Raw genomic sequence first — 18,281 nt, 5'->3', positions numbered from 1 at the left:
AATGCAGAGCACAAATTTCACCAGACCATGTGTCATTGGTACTTAAGTTAAAGTTTAAACACACTTCATGTGATTTATGTTGCTCATTCTTCATGACTGCAATAGCATGTTTTTATCTGCTTATTTCCTTTTAACATTATTCAATAAAAAAAAAAAATATATATATATATATATCATGTTATGACTAGGTAAAGATTGCATCTAAATATACTGAAAACTGTGTCTGACGACAAAAAATGTCTGTTAAGACTGTTTATATTTTCTTGTCTTTGGTTGCATGAACGCATTGATGAGTCTTTAATATTATCATGACTTATCAGGATGTAATATGTTGCTGCTTGGTTTATGTCCTGCACTTAATTTAACATTATAAAACTTTCTGTTTATATTTTTAGACTCCTAATATTTGTACACATACCTCATGACTCAATAAGCTATTATTGCACTTTACTTCCACACTAAACTTGATCAATTATCTATTAAATACAGCAGGGGTGTCCAAAGTGCAGCCCGCGGCTAATCGTTTACCGGCCCGCCACACATTCTGCAAAAATTGCAAAACTGATTGTATTGCAAAATTTTAAAAAAGTGGAATGAGGTGAACTGTAATGAGAAAAAGTGGCAATGTTGACACAAAGCTGTCTTTATTTTCTTTTTATTCCATTGCTCAAAAAAAAGGACAAAAAAAATCAATGTTATAATGAATTATTACTTAAAAATTATCACTTTAAAATGTTTTATGTGGAAAAAATATTGCATATGTTGTGTGGTTGCCATATAAAAAAAAAAAAATCAAAGTTTTGACAAAAGAGCATAAAACAAACAAAATAATTGTTCAAACTTAAAATCGACAGATATATCGGAAGTTGACCTTAAAATTTAAGTGTTAAAAGTAAAAAAAAAAAAAAAAACTAATAAAAATGTATCACTTTATGAGTGGGGAACCTTTCGGATCTCAAATATATTTAGTAGGATTTTATTTAACTTTTCACTGTGATCATTCAAAAATATCAAATAATTAATATCAATGGTGTCCTGCATTATTGATCTTTGAGGGCTTTAATTGCTAAATAAAGGAACTCTCCTGAAGGAATCAATAAAGTACCATCTATATATCTAAATACTGCATATTTCAGTTTTACTATTAAAAAACAAAGTTGTCTGACGGAAAAGGCATAAAACCTTATTGGTTTTACTTTATATCAACCTCAAGTTGATACAGCGATTTACTGTAAGCATTAAATAAAAAATAATAATTTGACTTATTTTTTTTAGCATTTTAGTGGCTGAGACCCTCTATGCTCCACAGGAGCCCTAGGATTAAAAAATATATATATATTTTGTTATGGTTTGAAAATGAATTTTTTCCGTGTGCGGCCCTCAGTGGAAAAAGTTTGGACACCCCTGACATAGTTTTTGCCTATCCATCCATTTTCTACCGCTTATTCCCCTTGGGGTCGCGGATGCCTATATCGGCTACAATCGGGCGGAAGGCGGTGCACACCCTGGACAAGTCGCCACCTCATCGCAGTGGATATTTGCCATTTTTGTAAAATAAAATATTGAGATTGTATGGATATTTGAATGTGTTTGTAAAAAGCTGCTTCTAAGAACACATTGTCAGTGAGCAACTGGTGTTGACAAAGACGAAGAACCTTTTTTTTTTTTTTTTTTAAAAGAAGGATGTATCTAAACGTGTCGTTACCGCTAAGAGGCGCTGGGAAACTCGTCTCTGTGGGGAGAAAAAGAAGACAAAAATGTAAACCCACAATTATTATACACAGATATGACTTTCACATTATTAATTATGTGGATTTGTACAAACCTCGGCGGTGGAAGATGACTGAAAAGAAAAAGAAGAAAAGAAAAACAAAGTTAAAAAGGGTTTACACTAGGGCTGCGAATCCTCTGGTGTCCCACGATTCCATATCAATTCTTGGGGTCGCGATTCGATTACATATTGATTCAACGCGATTCTCGATTCAAAAACGATATTTTTTCGATTCAAAACTATTCTGTATTCATTCAAGACATAGGATTTCAGCAGGATCTACCCCACTCTGCTGACATGCTAGCAGAGTAGTATATATATTTTTTTAAATCTTTAATAATTGTAAAGGACAAAGTTTTATCAACTGATTGCAATAATGTAAATTAGTTTTAACTATTAAACGAACCAAAAATATGACTTACCGTATTTCCTTGAATTGCCGCCGGGGCGCTAATTAATTTAAAACCTCTTCTCACTCCTGCGCTCACCAAAGGCATGCGGTAAAAGTAAGCATGCATTAATTATTCTAAAACCTCTTCTCACTCCGGCACTTACCAAAGGCATGCGTAAAATTTTTAGTGTGATGTAAGCTTGGACCTTAAATCCTACTGAATAGCTCTTAATCTTCTTCCCTTTATGCGATTTCAGATTACCGGTGTTGAAATCAGCCTCCTCTATTTTGAAAATGATGACAGGGGAAGTGTCACTCGTGACGTCACGAGTTTGACCCGGCGGTAATTCAAGGCAGGCGCATACTATATACCCTGCGGAAATTCAAGGAAATACGGTATTCTATCTTTGTGAAAATATTGGACACGGTTTGTTGTCAAGTTTATGAGAAGGGGGTTTCCCACATATGCGGTCCTCTCCAAGGTTTCTCATAGCTATCATTGTCACGGTCACCGACGTCCCACTGGGGTGAGTTTTCCTTACCCTTATATGGGTATATGAGGATGTCCTTGTGGTTTGTGCAGCCCTTTGAGACACTAGTGATTTAGGGCTAAATAAATAATAATTGATTAAGAAGCTACTGTGACACTATTGTGCTTTTTTTTTTTTTTTTATAAATGTCTAATGATAATGTCAATGAGGGATTTTTAATCACTGCTATGCTGAAATTATAACTAATATTGATACTGTTGTTGATAATCATTTTTGTTTCACTACTTTCGGTTTGTTCTGTGTCGTGTTTGTGTCTTTTCTCAATTGCTCTGTTTATTGCAGTTCTGAGTGTTGCTGGGTCAGGTTTGGTTTTGGAATTAATCGCATTGTTATGGTATTGCTTTGTTGGATTGATATATTAAGAAAAAAATAATATTGATACTGTTGTTGATAATGTTCATTTTTGTTTCACTACTTTTGGTTTGCTCTGTGTCTCCTCTCAATTGCTGTTTATTGCAGTTCTGAGCGTTGCTGGGTCAGGTTCGGTTTTGGAATTAATTGCATTGTTATGGTATTGCTTTGTTGGATTGATATATTAAGAAAAAATAATATTGATACTGTTGTTGATAATATTCATTTTTGTTTCACTACTTTTGGTTTATTCTGTGTCTCCTTTCAATTGCTCTGTTTATTGCTATTCTGAGTGTTGCTGGGTCAGGTTTGGTTTTGGAAATAATTGCATTGTAATGGTATTGCTTTGTTGGATTGATATATTAAGAAAAAATAATATTGATACTGTTGTTGATAATATTCATTTTTGTTTCACTACTTTTGGTTTATTTTGTGTTTCCTTTCAATTGCTCTGTTTATTGCTATTCTGAGTGTTGCTGGGTCAAGTTTGGTTTTGGAAATAATTGCATTGTTATGGTATTGCTTTGTTGGATTGATATATTAAGAAAAAAAAATATTGATACTGTTGTTGATAATATTCATTTTTGTTTCACTACTTTTGGTTTATTTTGTGTCTCCTTTCAATTGCAATTCTGAGTGTTGCTGGGTCAGGTTTGGTTTTGGAAATAACTGCATTGTTATAGTATTGATGTGTATTGTTTTGTTGGATTAATAGATTTTTTTTTTTTAATCGGATTTAAAAAAAAAAAGAGAATCGATTCTAAATAGTGATTCATAATCGAATAGGTTCTTCCCCACACCCCTAGTTTACACATTGACTGACGACCGAGAGCGAAATGCCAACTGTTGTGGTCCGACATGCATCCTGAACTTCGCGCCTTTATTTGAATTCAAATAGGGGGGGGTGGGCTGTTGCCATGACAACGCGTTGGCGCCATGACAGTTGCCTTTTGTTTTGTATCTTGGCGCGCGGAAACCCAAGAAAACCCCGATGTTCCTAATCTGCTAAACTATTTTTAACGCAGCGATTCCACGACGTTTCTTGATCAAAACCACCGTGTGGACGTTTACATCTTTTTTTTTTTCCCGCCGGCAAGAACCGTATCGAGCCGCCAAATTTTTAGGCCGCCGTAAACATCCCCCAGATTTAAAACAATACGTCACCGTAATACTGACGAGTAAACGCTCTACTTGGATAATGTTGCAATTTGAACGCAAACGCCGTAATATTATAAATTGCATCAGAATATATTAAACGCGCGAGGAAAACAAACAAAATACGTCACGTGACCCCGCCGCCCTTCCCCCCGTCTTCCCGATGTCTTCTGGCGCTTAAATCAACATTTTGACTGGCAGTCGGAAATGCGCCACAAATGTAATATTAATAGTGCAATTGACGCCAATAATAACGTGATGGCCAAGAAACGCATTAAAATTCGTCCAAAAAGTGGGATTTAGGCTCCACTGGCTGCTGTCATGGCGATGAAGCCGTAAAACCCGCTCGGTGAAAAAAAAAAAAAAAAACACCACCAGCCTTTTTTAGAAATGGAAAAAAAAAGTAAAAAAAAAAAAAACAAATTCAAACCCTTACCTTTGCTTTAGCCATGTTGAGAAACGTGAAAACGCGGGCGTGAAAAGTATTTTCGGGCGGGCAGCTGCTAAAAAATGGCGCATGTGCAGCCCAGCAATGTTTCCGCACTTTATAGCAGCGAATGTAAGCACACGACCGGTTTCAACCGGTTTGCCGAGACGACGCTTCCCATTGGCCCAGCCCACGTCACGTGTCCAGCAGGTCCCACCCCCTTTTTTTGTTATCGACGCTGTGGTGTTGTCGACGCGAGGCTTGAAGACGAATGTTTAGAAGAAAGTGGACGCATTATATAAGTCAATTGACAAATACAACCAACATATATCTACAGATAATTACTAAAGACGGATTTAGGCGTCTTATTAGAAAGTGTAGATACGTTTAGTGGTTTGTATAAATGCGTGGTGTGGCCTAGAGCTGTGGTCCCCAACCACCGGGCCGCGCAAGAAATTTAAAAAGAAAATATACAGTGGGGCCAAAAAGTATTTAGACAGCCAGCGATTGTGCAAGTTCTCCCACTTAAAATGATGACAGAGGTCTGTAATTTTCATCATAGGTACACTTCAACTGTGAGAGACAGAATGTGGGAAAAAAAATCCAAGAATTCACATTGTAGGAATTTTAAAGAATTTATTTAGAAAATAAGTATTTGGTCAACCATTCAAAGCTCTCACTGATGGAAGGAGGTTTTGGCTCAAAATCTCACGATACATGGCCCCATTCATTCTTTCCTTAACACGGATCAATCGTCCTGTCCCCTTAGCAGAAAAACAGCCCAAAAGCATGATGTTTCCACCCCCATGCTTCACAGTAGGTATGGTGTTCTTGGGATGCAACTCAGTATTCTTCTTCCTCCAAACACCACAAGTTGAGTTGATACCAAAATGGATACATGGATGATACAGCAGAGGATTGGGAGAATGTCATGTGGTCAGATGAAACCAAAATAAAAAATTTTTAATTATCGTGAAATCATCAAAAGGTTCAGAAAATCTGAAGGAATCACTGCACGTAAGCGATGATATTACGGACCGTTGATCCCCTCAGGCGGTACTGCATCAAAAACAGACATCAGTGTGAAAAGGATATCACCACATGGGCTCAGGAACACTTCATAAAACCACTGTCAGTAACTACAGTTGGTCGCTACATCTGTAAGTGCAAGTTAAAACTCTACTATGCAAAGCGAAAGCCATTCATCAACAACACCCAGAAACGCTGCCGGCTTCACTGGGCCCGAGCTCATCCAAGATGGACTGATGCAAAGTGGAAAGGTGTTCTGTGGTCTGACGAGTCCACATTTCAAATTATATTTGGAAACTGTGGATGTGGTGTCCTCTGGAACAAAGAGGAAAATAACCATCCGGATTGTTATAGGCGCAAAGTTCAAAAGCCAGCATGTGTGATGGTATGGGGGTGTATTAGTGCCCAAGGCATGGGTAACTTACACATCTGTGAAGGCACCATTAATGCTGAAAGGTCCATAAAGGTTTTGGAGCAACATATGTTGTCATCCAAGCAACGTTATCATGGACGCCCCTGCTTATTTCAGCAAGACAATGCCAAGCCATGAGTGTGGGTACTTTCCTGGCCCGCCTGCAGTCCAGACCTGTCTTCCATGGAAAATGTGTGGCGCATTATGAAGCGTAAAATACGACAGCGGAGACCCCGGACTGTTGAACGACTGAAGCTCTACATAAAACAAGAATGGGAAAGAATTCCACTTTCAAAGCTTCAACAATTAGTTTCCTCAGTTCCCAAACGTTTATTGAGTGTTGTTAAAAGAAAAGTTGATATAACACAGTGGTGAACATGCCCTTTCCCAACTACTTTGGCACATGTTGCAGCCATGAAATTATAAGTTAATTATTATTTGCAAAAAAAAAAAAAAGTTTATGAGTTTGAACATCAAATATGTTGTCTTTGTAGCATATTCAACTGAATATGGGTTGAATATGATTTGCAAATCATTGTATTCCGTTTACATTTACATCTAACACAATTTCCCAACTCATATGGAAACAGGGTTTGTACAAAAAGTTTGGGGACCACTGGCCTAGAGCTCATACAACAACCGCAGTGGTATTTTTAGCAGCTCGGGGAAACCAGCAATTGTATTTTTTATAGACATGTTTGATCACAGTTTCTTTGGACGAGAGGTCAATAAAAGTTGTGGTATTTATGTCCAAAATGCAGTAAAACTGTTTCCATCCATCCATCTTCTTCCACTTATCCGAGGTGGGGGTCACGGGGGCAGCAGCCTAAGCAGGGAAGCCCAGACTTCCCTCTCCTCCCTGGGGGATCCCGAGGCGTTCCCAAGCCAGCCGGGAGACATAGTCTCATTTTAGTCAAATGTTCCTGAATGACATTCTGAAAATAAAATGGTGTCTCCAAAAAGGGGTCTTTTTCTTGAAGCAAATTGTAATAATGCCAGCAAGTAATTTCGCCAAATTCCCAAATGTGATGAATCAGATTGAAAAAAATAATCATTTGGCACAGTTATGCTGCTATATTGACATGTGGAGGCGGTGAGCTGCTGCTGCTGGTGTTTCACCGCTGAGATAGTGAAAGTTAATAGTAGGTCATAAACCAGGGGTCAGCAACCTTTTTGAAAGCAAGAGCTACTTCTTGGGTACTGATTAATGCGAAGGGCTACCAGTTTGATACACACTTCAATAAATTGCCAGAAATAGCCAATGTGCTCAATTTACCTTTAATAATCAAATCTATATACATAAAAAATGGGTATTTCTGTCTGTCATTCCGTCTTACATTTTTTTTCCTTTTACGGAAGGTTTTTTTGTAGAGGATGAATGATGAAAAAAACACTTAATTGAACGGTTTAAAAGAGGAGAAAAGAGGGGGAAAAAATTTAAATTTAATTTTGAAACATAGTTTATCTTCAATTTCGACTCTTCCATCCATCCATCCATTTTCTGCCGCTTATTTCCGTTTGGGGTCGCGGGGGGCGCTGGCGCCTATCTCAGCTACAATCGGGTGGAAGGCGGGGTACACCCTGGACAAGTCGCCACCTCATCGCAGAATTTCGACTCTTTAAAATTCAAAATTCAACCGAAAAAAAGAAGAAAAAAGTAGTTAATTCGAATCTTTTTGAAAAAAAATTTAAAAAAAAATTAGGGAACATCATTTGTAATTTTTCCTGATTAAGATTAATTTTTGAATTTTGATGACATGTTTTAAATAGGTTAAAATCCAATCTGCACTTTGTTAGAATATATAACAAATTGGACCAAGCTATATTTCCAACAAAGACAAATCATTATTTCTTCTAGATTTTCCAGAACAAAAATTTTAAAAGAAATTCAATAGACTTTGAAATTAGATTTAAATTTTTTTCTAAAGATTTTTTAGATTTGCCAGAATATTTTTGGGGGAATTTTAATCATAAGTGTGAAGAAATATTTCACAAATATTCTTTGTCAAAAAACAGAAGCTAAAATGAAGAATTAAATTAAAATGGATTTATTATTCTTTACAATAAAAAAATAAATTTACTTGAACATTGATTTAAATTGTCAGGAATAAAGAGGAAGGAATTTAAAAGGTAAAAAGGTATATGTGTTTAAAAATCCTAAAATCATTTTTAAGGTTGTATTTTTTCTCGAAAATTGTCTTTCTGAAAGTTATAAGAAGCAAAGTAAAAAAATAAATTAATTTATTTAAACAAGTGAAGACCAAGTCTTTAAAATATTTTCTTGGATTTTCAAATTCTATTTAAGTTTTGTCTCTCTTAGAATTAAAAATGTCCAGCAAAGCGAGACCAGCTTGCTAGTAAATAAAAAAAAAAAAAAAAAAATAGAGGCAGCTCACTGGTAAGTGCTGCTATTTGAGCTATTTTTAGAACAGGCCAGCGGGCGACTCATCTGGTCCTTACGGGCGACCTGGTGGCCACGGGCACCGCGTTGGTGACCCCTGGTATAAACCATGCCTCACACCTGGATAGTAAGTTAAAGTACCCATGATTGTCACACACACACTAGGTGTTGTGAAATTATTCTCTGCATTCCACCCATCACCCTTGATCACCCCCTGCAAGGTGAGGGGAGCAGTGAGCAGCAGCAGTGGCCGCGCCCGGGAATAATTTTTGGTGATTTAACCCCCAATTCCCAACCCTTGATGCTGAGTGCCAAGCAGGGAGGTAATGGCTCCTATTTTTATAGTCTTTGGTATGACTCAGCGGGGGTTTGAACTCACAACCTACCCATCTAGAAGGTTGTGGCCATACACCAAGAAATTGGTCAACTTTGACAGCCAATTTACACCCGGAGATGGCCAGAAAGACACAGAAAGAAATGCTTAATTCCTGCATTCTTTACACATACAAACTGTCACCCACAAAATGCGCATTTCATTACAAAAGAAAGAAAAATAATGTTATCGCTTCTTACCTTATAAATGAAGTCCATGCGCCGGCCGGTCCTTCTGGATAAAAATAGCCGTCACTTTCTGGGAAAAGTCCTCTTTCACTTCCTTCAGTTTTAAAAGTCTTATAAGAGTTCAACACATTTGCTGCGATTAGCAGAGCTCCTACTCTCATCATTTCCACGAAACGCCAGCTGCTGTTTGGCGAAGAAGCAAGTGGCATTGATGACATCTTTTAAAATCTCTGTTCTTTTTTAAAAACCCCGTTTCCATTTGAGTTGGGAATTTGTGTTAGATGTAAATATAAACAGAATACAATGATTTGCTAATCATTTTCAACCCATATTCAGTTGAATATGCTACAAAGACAACATATTTGTTGTTCAAACTGATAAACATTTTTTTTTTGTGCAAATAATCATTAACTTTAAAATTTGATGCCAGCAACACGTGCCAAAGTAGTTGGGAAAGGGCATGTTCACCACTGTGTTACATCACCTTTTCTTTTAACAGCACTCAATAAACGTTTGGGGAACTGAGGAAACTAATTGTTGAAGCTTTGAAAGTGTTCAAAAAGAGTCGTTCTACGCAGTCGTATTTTACGCTTCATAATGTGCCACACATTTTTGATGGGAGACAGGTTTGGACTGCAGGCGGGCCAGGAAAGTACCCGCATATATATATATATATATATATATATATATATATATATGCTCTTGGTGTTACCGTATTTCCTTGAATTGTCACCGGGTATATAGTATGCGCCTGCCTAGAATTACTGCCGGGTCAAACTCCTTCCATCCATCCATTTTCTACCGCTTATTCCCTTTGAGGTTGCGGGGGGCGCTGGTGCCTATCTCAGCTACAATCGGGCTGAAGGCGGTGTACACCCTGGACAAGTCGCCTCCTCATCACAGGGCCCGGGTCAAATTCGTTTCGCAAAATATTATTTTTATTAGCGCATGTCTAGAATTTACGCCGGGTCAAACTCGTCACGTCACGAGTGACACTTCACCTGTCATCATTTTCAAAATGGAGGAGGCTGATTTCAATCATTTGAAATCGCATAAAGGGAAGAAGATTAAGAGCTATTCAGTAGGATTTAAGGTCCAAGCTATTGAATATGCTAAAAAGAACAGTAAGCAGCTATGTTTTATTAATATACCGTAGCTGCGTGTGTCAAATATGAGTCATTAAATGACTCCCGCCTCCTGGTGGTAGAGGGCGCTAGTGATCCTTCTTGCGACTACTCGGCTGCAGAAGAAGTGACAACAAGCAGCAAGAGTGAGCAGCGTGTGTTTATTTTTTCCTCTCGCTTGCACTTTTAACATGGAGGATTACATATCTAAAATAAAACAGTTTTCTAAACTGGACTTTCAATCGAAGCAGGAGGTAATAAAGGAAGATCTCCATCGAGACAGAGAGACTTTTAAAACTGAAAAAAGATAAGGAAGACTTCTATAAAAAAGTTATCGATGCTTTTGATCAGAAGGAGCTGCACATGGACTTCTTTTATAAGTAAAGGTAAGACCATAATAAAAAATGTTTATTAAATGTGCTTTTCATGATGGTATCCTTACATCACACTCAAATTTTTAAGCACAGGCCTAAATTTACCGCATGCCTTTGGTAAGCGCCGGCGTGAGAAGAGGTTTTAAATTAATTAGCGCCCTGGCGGCAATTCAAGGAAATACTGTAATTCCTCACTAGTCTAAATAGTGCAAATGGTGTTTAAAGCGTCAGTTAAATCGTATTAAAATATTGGTAAGAATTCTTGAGTCATATGATTGTTTGGCAATCAGCAATCACTTTAATTTGTTCATGAAGCTGGTCAAAATGTAGTTATTGATCAGAATATTGGCTTGACACTTAGCTGTGCTGGCAACAAGTCACACCACCAACACATCACTGCATGCGTTTGAAAGACCAGACATTTTAAAATGGATCATAAATATCACAGTAACTCTACAGCCCCATAGGGGTGAAGTTGACCAACCAAAGATGAAACGTGTCTCTAGTGATTCTTTTTCTTCATCATCTACACAACTCCGTCTCTGGAAGGGAGGATGCGGCGGCAGGATGGGGGCTCCACTTCAACATGGAGGCACAGCTTCTAAGTCGGTAAAGAAAGAGTCTCTCTTCTCCTTGAGCACCTTGATGAAGACTTGCACTCGCTCTTGGCGGCGGGCGGTGTAGCGCGACAACGCTTCCTGCCTCCGGTGGCCGTCTGCGGGCTTCCCGTTGCCGTGACGATGCAGGTGCTCGGCGACACAGGCGCGGTCCGACTCCAGCTGCTGGAGGGCCTGGTGCTCTCGGTGGAGGTCTCGTGCGCTCTGGGATACGTGCAAGACCATAACCGTGTTTAAAATTGAACTGCGCTTTGGGAATGTTGTCTATCGTTCACAAACCTTATGTAAGACAAGAACACGTTTATCATTTTTGTTTCTGTATTCTAAACTATAACAATGCAGCTAATAGAGCCAACTAAGAAAAACATCCACAAACCAACAATACTACATTTACATCTCGTGACCTAACAATATTATTATGAGTGCTAACAGAGTACATTTATTTTCACGGCCCATTCATGCTGCTTTATTGACATATTGAGGCGGTGAGCTGCTGCTGTTTCACCGCTAAGATAGTGAAAGTTAAAGGCCTACTGAAATGACGGGGATAGCAGGTCCATTCTATGTGTCATACTTGATCATTTCACGATATTGCCAGATTTTTACTGAAAGGATTTAGTAGAGAACATTGACGATAAAGTTCGCAACTTTTGATCGCTAATAAAAAAGCCTTGCCTGTACCGGAAGTAGCAGACGATGTGCGCGTGACGTCACGGGTTGTGGAGCTCCTCACATCTGAACATTATTTACAATCATGGCCACCAGCAGCTAGAGCAATTCGGACAGAGAAAGCGACGATTTCCCTATCAATTTGAGCGAGGATGAAAGATTCGTGGATGAGGAAAGTGGGAGTAAAGGACTAGAAAAAAAAAAGGCGAGGGCAGTGGGAGCGGTTCAGATGTTATTAGACACCTTTACTAGGATAATTCTAGAAAATCCCTTATCTGCTTATTGTGTTATTAGTGTTTTAGTGAGATTATATGGTCGTACAGATGTTATTAGACACATTTACTAGGATAATTCTAGAAAATCCCTTATCTGCTTATTGTGTTACTAGTGTTTTAGTGAGATTATATGGTTGTACAGATATTAGACACATTTACTAGGATAATTCTGGAAAATCCCTTATCTTCTTATTGTGTTACTAGTATTTTAGTGAGATTATATGGTACCTGAAAGTCGGAGGGGTGTGGCCACGGGTGTGGTGACCGCCAGTGTGTCCGGTGGGAGGAGGTAAGAGAGTCCGCAGCTGCAGGAGGACGCAAGCTCCGCTCATGTCTACGGTAAGAGCCGACTTATTACCACAATTTTCTCACCGAAACCTGCCGGTTGACATGTGGTCGGGAACTATGTTCGCTTGACCGCTCTGATCCACAGTAAAGCTTTGGGAATGTAAACAAAGAAACACCGCAATACACCGCTTCCCACCTACATCTTCCTTCTTTGTAGTTTCCATTATTAATTGAACAAATTGCAAAGGATTCAGCAACACAGATGTCCAGAATACTGTGTAGTTATGCGATTAATGCAGACGACTTTTAGCCGTGATCGGTGCTGGAAGAATATGTCCGCTACAACCGGTGACGTCACGCGTCATCATTCCGCGACGTTTTCAGCAGGATACTTCGCGGGAAATTGAAAATTGCAATTTACTAAACTGAACCGGCCGTATTGGCATGTGTTGCAAAGTTAATATTTCATCATTGATATATAAACTATCAGACTGCGTGGTCGCTAGTAGTGGCTTTCAGTAGGCCTTTAATGTGAATTGCAGAGCACATTGACCACGTCTATCTCTGGCCTGATGTAATCACTCAGGTACAGTAGGCATGTATCGCTGGAATGTGATTTTCTGAGAAATCTGATGGGAAAATGATCATGTCCTGTGGTTTTGTTTTGGCTGCAGCGAGCTGAGTTTCTTAAGCTACATGATGAAGTGAAGTGAATTATATTTATATAGCTCTTTTCTCTAGTGACTCAAAGCGCTCTTACATAGTGAAACCCAATATCAAAGTTACATTTATAGCAGTGTGGGTGGCACTGGGAGCTTGTCTTGCCCAAGGACACAACGGCAGTGACTAGGATGGCGGAAGCGGGAATCGAACCCGGAACCTTCAAGTTGCTGGCATAGCCAATCTACAAACCGAGCTAGACTGCCCCAATGATGATGATGCTGCTGATGCTTACAGTGTTTCGCTAGAGCAGGATTTGTTAAGCACACAGCTTGTAAAACTAGTAGCTCATCCTCCTTATTTTCAGGTTCAAAAATAGGCATGGGCAGCTAATCCGGTGCCATGTTTCAATGTCACCTTACCATGAATTGTTTAACGTGGACCCCGACTTAAAAAAGTTGAAAAACTTATTGGAGTGTTACCATTTAGTGGTCAATTGTACGGAATATGTACTGTACTGTGCTATCTACTAATAAAAGTTTCAATCAATCAACCAAACGTCTGCTCTAATTAGCAATTAGACTTGCTAGCACTTGAGGAAAACATTTGAACTTCCAATACCTTAACTTGCACCATCATTTGTGTTCCTCGTACTGTACTTTGTAATGTTAATGTTCACTTTCATTAGGAGTTTAATATTTTTGAAACACATTCAATTGGTCTTTATTTTTACTCTATCATTTTTTTTGCTCATTTGTTTTTAACCTAATTGCCTCCATGGACACTCAGCACATATTTCTCAGATGGAAAAAGAAAAGAGTACATAGAGCCAGGTTTTATTTTGTGCAATACTAAGAAAACTGTTGTCGTTAAGTGTTTTTATGTTGAAGAATTGCAAACATTTAACTATACATAGTCATGTATAGATGTATATCATTCTGGAAATGGTGGCCATCTCACATTAATCTCTCACAAAGTAAATTGTCATTCAAGACAGCTTTGAAGATAGACCTATTGCAGCTGCCCATATGACCTGAATTTTTAATACTGGGTTTAACTAGCTTTTTTATCCTTATTTTTTGTCTTATTTTCCTTTTGTATAATGTTTAGTAGTGCATGTATTCTTTGTATTTATATTTTGCATGCTCCGATATTGACCCCAGGAAGACTAGCAGTCGCCTTGGTGTCAGCTAATGGGGATCCATTCAATAAAAAAACTACCGTATTTCCTTGAATTGTCGCCGAGGCGCTAATTAATTTAAAAACTCTTCTCACTCCGGCGTTTACCAAAGGCATGCGGTAAAGGCAAGCATGCGCCAATTATTTTAAAACCTCGTCTCACTCCGGCGCTTACCAAAGGCATGCGGTAAATTTAGGCCTGCACTTATAAATTTGAGTGTGATTTACGGATACTATCATGAAAAGCACATTTAATAAAAAAAAGCATTATTATGGTCTTACCTTTACTTATAATTGAAGCCCATGCGCAGCTCCTTCTGATCAAAAGTATCGATAACTTGTTTATAGAAGTCTTCCTTATCTTTCTTCAGTTTTAAAAGTCTCTCTGTCTCGATGGAGATCTTCCTTTATTACCTCCTGCTTCGACTGAAAGTCCAGTTTAGAAAACTGTTATATTTTAGATATATATTAGTAATCCTCCATGTTAAAAGTGCAAGCGAGAGGAAAAAATAAACGATCGCTGCTCACACTTGCTGCTTGTTGTCACTTCTTCTGCAGCCGAGTAGTCGCAAGAAGGATCACTAGCGCCCTCTACCACCAGGAGGCGGGAGTCATTTAATGACTCATATTTGACACACACAGCTACGGTATATTAATCAAACTTAGCTGCTTACTGTTCTTTTTAGCATATTCAATAGCTTGGACCTTAAATCCTACTGAATAGCTCTTAATCTTCTTCCCTTTATGCGATTTCAAATGATTGAAATCAGCCTCCTCCATTTTGAAAATGATGACAGGTGAAGTGTCACTCGTGACGTGACGAGTTTGACCCGGCGGAAATTCTAGACATATGCTAATCATTTGGCAAAACGAGTTTGACCCGGCGGAAATTCTAGACATGCGCTAATAAAAATAATATTTTGCGAAACGAGTTTGACCCGGCAGTAATTCTAGGCAGGCGCATACTATATACCCGGCGGCAATTCAAGGAAATACGGTATACAAATAGTTTTGATACATTTAATATTTCATAAATGAACATGTTTAAGGTTTCTCTCAAATAACAATTTTTTACCACATGCCCTCAACAGTACAGAAAATTGGTACCGTTGAGTACTGATATCGATGCATATGTGAACAGTACCCAACCCTACTCAAACATATAAGGTCTTGAATCATCATTTGTCCCAAAACGGGTTACTGTTGAAGGGAAAAGCAGACATTGTGAGGAGTCTGTGAAATGAATGCGCCTCAGTGTAGGTGGAATAGAGTCCATTGATAGCTGACTTTTGCTAATCCTTATTTACAGTTTAGAATGCATTAACAAAAAGACAAACATGTGTTCCTGTTTTACGTAAGGATTGTAAATAATAGGCACACCTCCAAAAACATGCAGTTCCCCTTTACAAGTGAATGCTCTGGTGGTCTGCAAGAAAAGCAGCCTGGAGTAAAGCCTTACCTGGATGGACTGGTGGTTGACTTGATACTGCAGGATGGCTTCACATAAGTTCCAGAAGGAATACTCGGGCCACAGCACCGACTGGAACACTAAACACGAGTGGGACGTCTGCCGGGGAAAGGAGAAGAATAAAAAGTTAGGAAAGTCCTACAGGAAACGATGTAACAAGAGTATCGTTCCTTGTCATTAGTACTGTTGTGTAATTCATTAATTTGATCATCCCACTGATAAAAATGTTGATTATATTGATGACACATTTCAATCCAAACTTTAAAAGGAGCCACATGTAATAATGTCACGTCAAGTCATCATTAAATACAAACACCGTTTCCATATAAAATGGGAAATTGTGTTAGATGTAAATATAAACGGAATACAATGATTTGCAAATCATTTTCAACCCATATTCAGTTGAATGCACTACAAAGACAAGATTTTTGATGTTCAAACTCAAACTTCATTTTTTGGGGGGAAATAATGATTAACTTAGAATTTCATGGGTGCAACACGTGCCAAAGTAGTTGGGAAAGGGCATGTTCACCACTCTGTTACATCACTTTTTCTTTTAACAACACTCAATAAACGTTTGGGAACTGAGGAAACTAATTGTTGAAGCTTTGAAAGTGGAATTCTTTCCCATTCTTGTTTTATGTGGAGCTTCAGTCGTTCAACAGTCCGGGGTCTCCGCTGTCATATTTTACGCTTCATAACGCGCCACACATTTTCCATGGGAGACAGGTCTGGACTGCAGGTGGGCCAGGAAAGTACCTGCACTCTTTTTCTTTTTTTTTTTACGAAGCCACTCTGTTGTAACACGTGCTGAATGTGGCTTGGCATTGTCTTGCGGAAATAAGCAGGGGCATCCATGAAAAAGACGGCGCTTAGATGGCAGCATATGTTGTTCCAAAACCTGTATGTACCTTTCAGCATTAATGGTGCCTTCACAGATGTGTAAGTTACCCAAGCCTTGGGCACTAATGCACCCCCATACCATCACACAGGCTGGCTTTTGAACTTTGGGTCGATAACAGTCTGGATGGTTCGCTTCCCCTTTGGTCCGGACAACACGATGTCGAATATTTCCAAAAACAATTTCAAATGTGGACTCGTCAGACCACGGAACACTTTTCCACTGTGCATCAGTCCATCTTAGATGATCTTGGGTCCAGAGAAGCCGGTGGCGTTTCTGGATGTTGTTGATGAATGGTTTTCGCTTTGCAAAGTAGAGCTTTAACTTGCACTTACAGATGTAGCGACCAACTGTATTTAGTGACAGTGGTTTTCTGAAGTGTTCCTGAGCACGTGGTAAAATCTTTTGGAGATTGATGTGGGTTTTTGATACAGTGCCGTCTGAGGGATCGAAGGTCACGGTCATTCAATGTTGGTTTCCGGCCATGCCGCTTACGTGGAGTGATTTCTCCAGATTCTCTGAACCTTTTGATGATATTATGGTACGTAGATGTTGAAATCCATAAATTTCTTGCAATTGCACTCTGAGAAATGTGTTCTTAAACTGTTTGACTATTTGCTCACACAGTTGTGGACAAAGGGGTGTACCTCGCCCCATCCTTTCTTGTGAAAGACTGAAACTTTTTTGGGAAGCTGTTTTTATACCCAATCATGGCACCCACCTGTTCCCAATTAGCCTGTACACCTGTGGGGTGTTCCAAATAAGTGTTTGATGAGAATTCCTCAACTTTATCAGCATTTATTACCACTTTTCCCAACTTCTTTGTCACATGTTGCCGGCATCAAATTGTAAAGTTAATGGTTATTTGCAAAAAAAAAATGTTTATCAGTTTGAACATCAAACATGTTGTCTTTGTAGCATATTCAACTGAATATGGGTTGAAAATGATTTGCAAATCATTGTATTCTGTTTTTATTTACATCTAACACAATTTCCCAACTCATATGGAAACAGGGTTTTTATGTCAATAGGCATTAATCATGTTCTTTTACCAATACCTCTATACTGATAACAGTAGTTCATATGCTAATTTCAAATTTAGATTTACAGCCCCGAAATATTGTTGTTTTCATTTTGATACCCTGCCCACCACTGTTTGACTAATTAGAAAGTCTGTGTGTGTGTCACATCCAGGTTGCCATCTTGGTCTGGCTACTGCCACTGGTAAAGTTACTAAACATGTCAGACCTTAGTACCGGTACATGTAAAAGTTACCATTCTCAACTTATTCATGACAAAGCCAGGAACAAAACCAGGATTTGTATCGGGGATGCCTTTAAAATATGGAGATAATTGAAGGCGGAGAAGTCAATGTGACAATCTACAATGTAAAGAGGAAACGTTTGGCCTGTACTGTACACTAAAGCAGTCCAAGAGAAGCAACTGACAGTTTGCAGTTATGTTGTTGTTACAATAAAATATATAGTCAAGGATAGCTATTTGACAAAACACAAAGCTGATCTGCGAGTTGTTAGGTCATAATGCTTACATTGGAAAGAGAGTGACTCCTAGGAATCCGTGGAATTGTTGCTAACATCCTCTGACTACAAGCTCTTTAATGGTGCTATGGAGGGCTGGAATTATAGTGCAGCTATAAATCCAGCAGAGGGTGCTGTC

At 38.7% G+C, this 18,281-nt stretch overlaps 1 protein-coding gene and 1 long non-coding RNA gene across 4 annotated transcripts in view; both read right to left on the bottom strand.

Moving 5' to 3' along the window:
• Positions 1-4,800, bottom strand: part of LOC133561701 (uncharacterized) — a 7,154-nt gene extending 2,354 nt beyond the window's left edge. The window contains exons 1-3 of the long non-coding RNA XR_009808760.1: positions 4,656-4,800; positions 1,826-1,843; positions 1,706-1,732 (exon numbers count right to left, since the gene is read on the bottom strand). This is a non-coding gene — a long non-coding RNA (uncharacterized LOC133561701). The remainder of the gene's footprint in view (positions 1-1,705; positions 1,733-1,825; positions 1,844-4,655) is intronic.
• Positions 4,801-5,262: 462 nt separating this feature from the next.
• dhdds (dehydrodolichyl diphosphate synthase) overlaps positions 5,263-18,281 on the bottom strand; it is a 31,195-nt gene continuing 18,176 nt past the window's right edge. The window contains exons 8-9 of one of the 3 annotated variants that reach the window (XM_061915166.1): positions 15,695-15,802; positions 5,263-5,705 (exon numbers count right to left, since the gene is read on the bottom strand). In XM_061915166.1, the coding sequence (XP_061771150.1) occupies positions 5,655-5,705; positions 15,695-15,802 (159 nt within the window). In that variant the 3' untranslated portion in view covers positions 5,263-5,654. Of the gene's footprint in view, positions 5,706-5,939; positions 5,991-10,821; positions 11,369-15,694; positions 15,803-18,281 lie in introns of those variants that run through there. The other 2 variants (XM_061915167.1, XM_061915165.1) reach the window with 2 other exon arrangements.

This window comes from Nerophis ophidion, linkage group LG11 (assembly GCF_033978795.1).
Source record: "Nerophis ophidion isolate RoL-2023_Sa linkage group LG11, RoL_Noph_v1.0, whole genome shotgun sequence".
Lineage (NCBI taxonomy): Eukaryota > Metazoa > Chordata > Actinopteri > Syngnathiformes > Syngnathidae > Nerophis > Nerophis ophidion.
The sequence above is the reverse complement of the archived record's forward strand: the minus strand, read 5'-3'. Positions and strand labels throughout refer to the sequence as shown.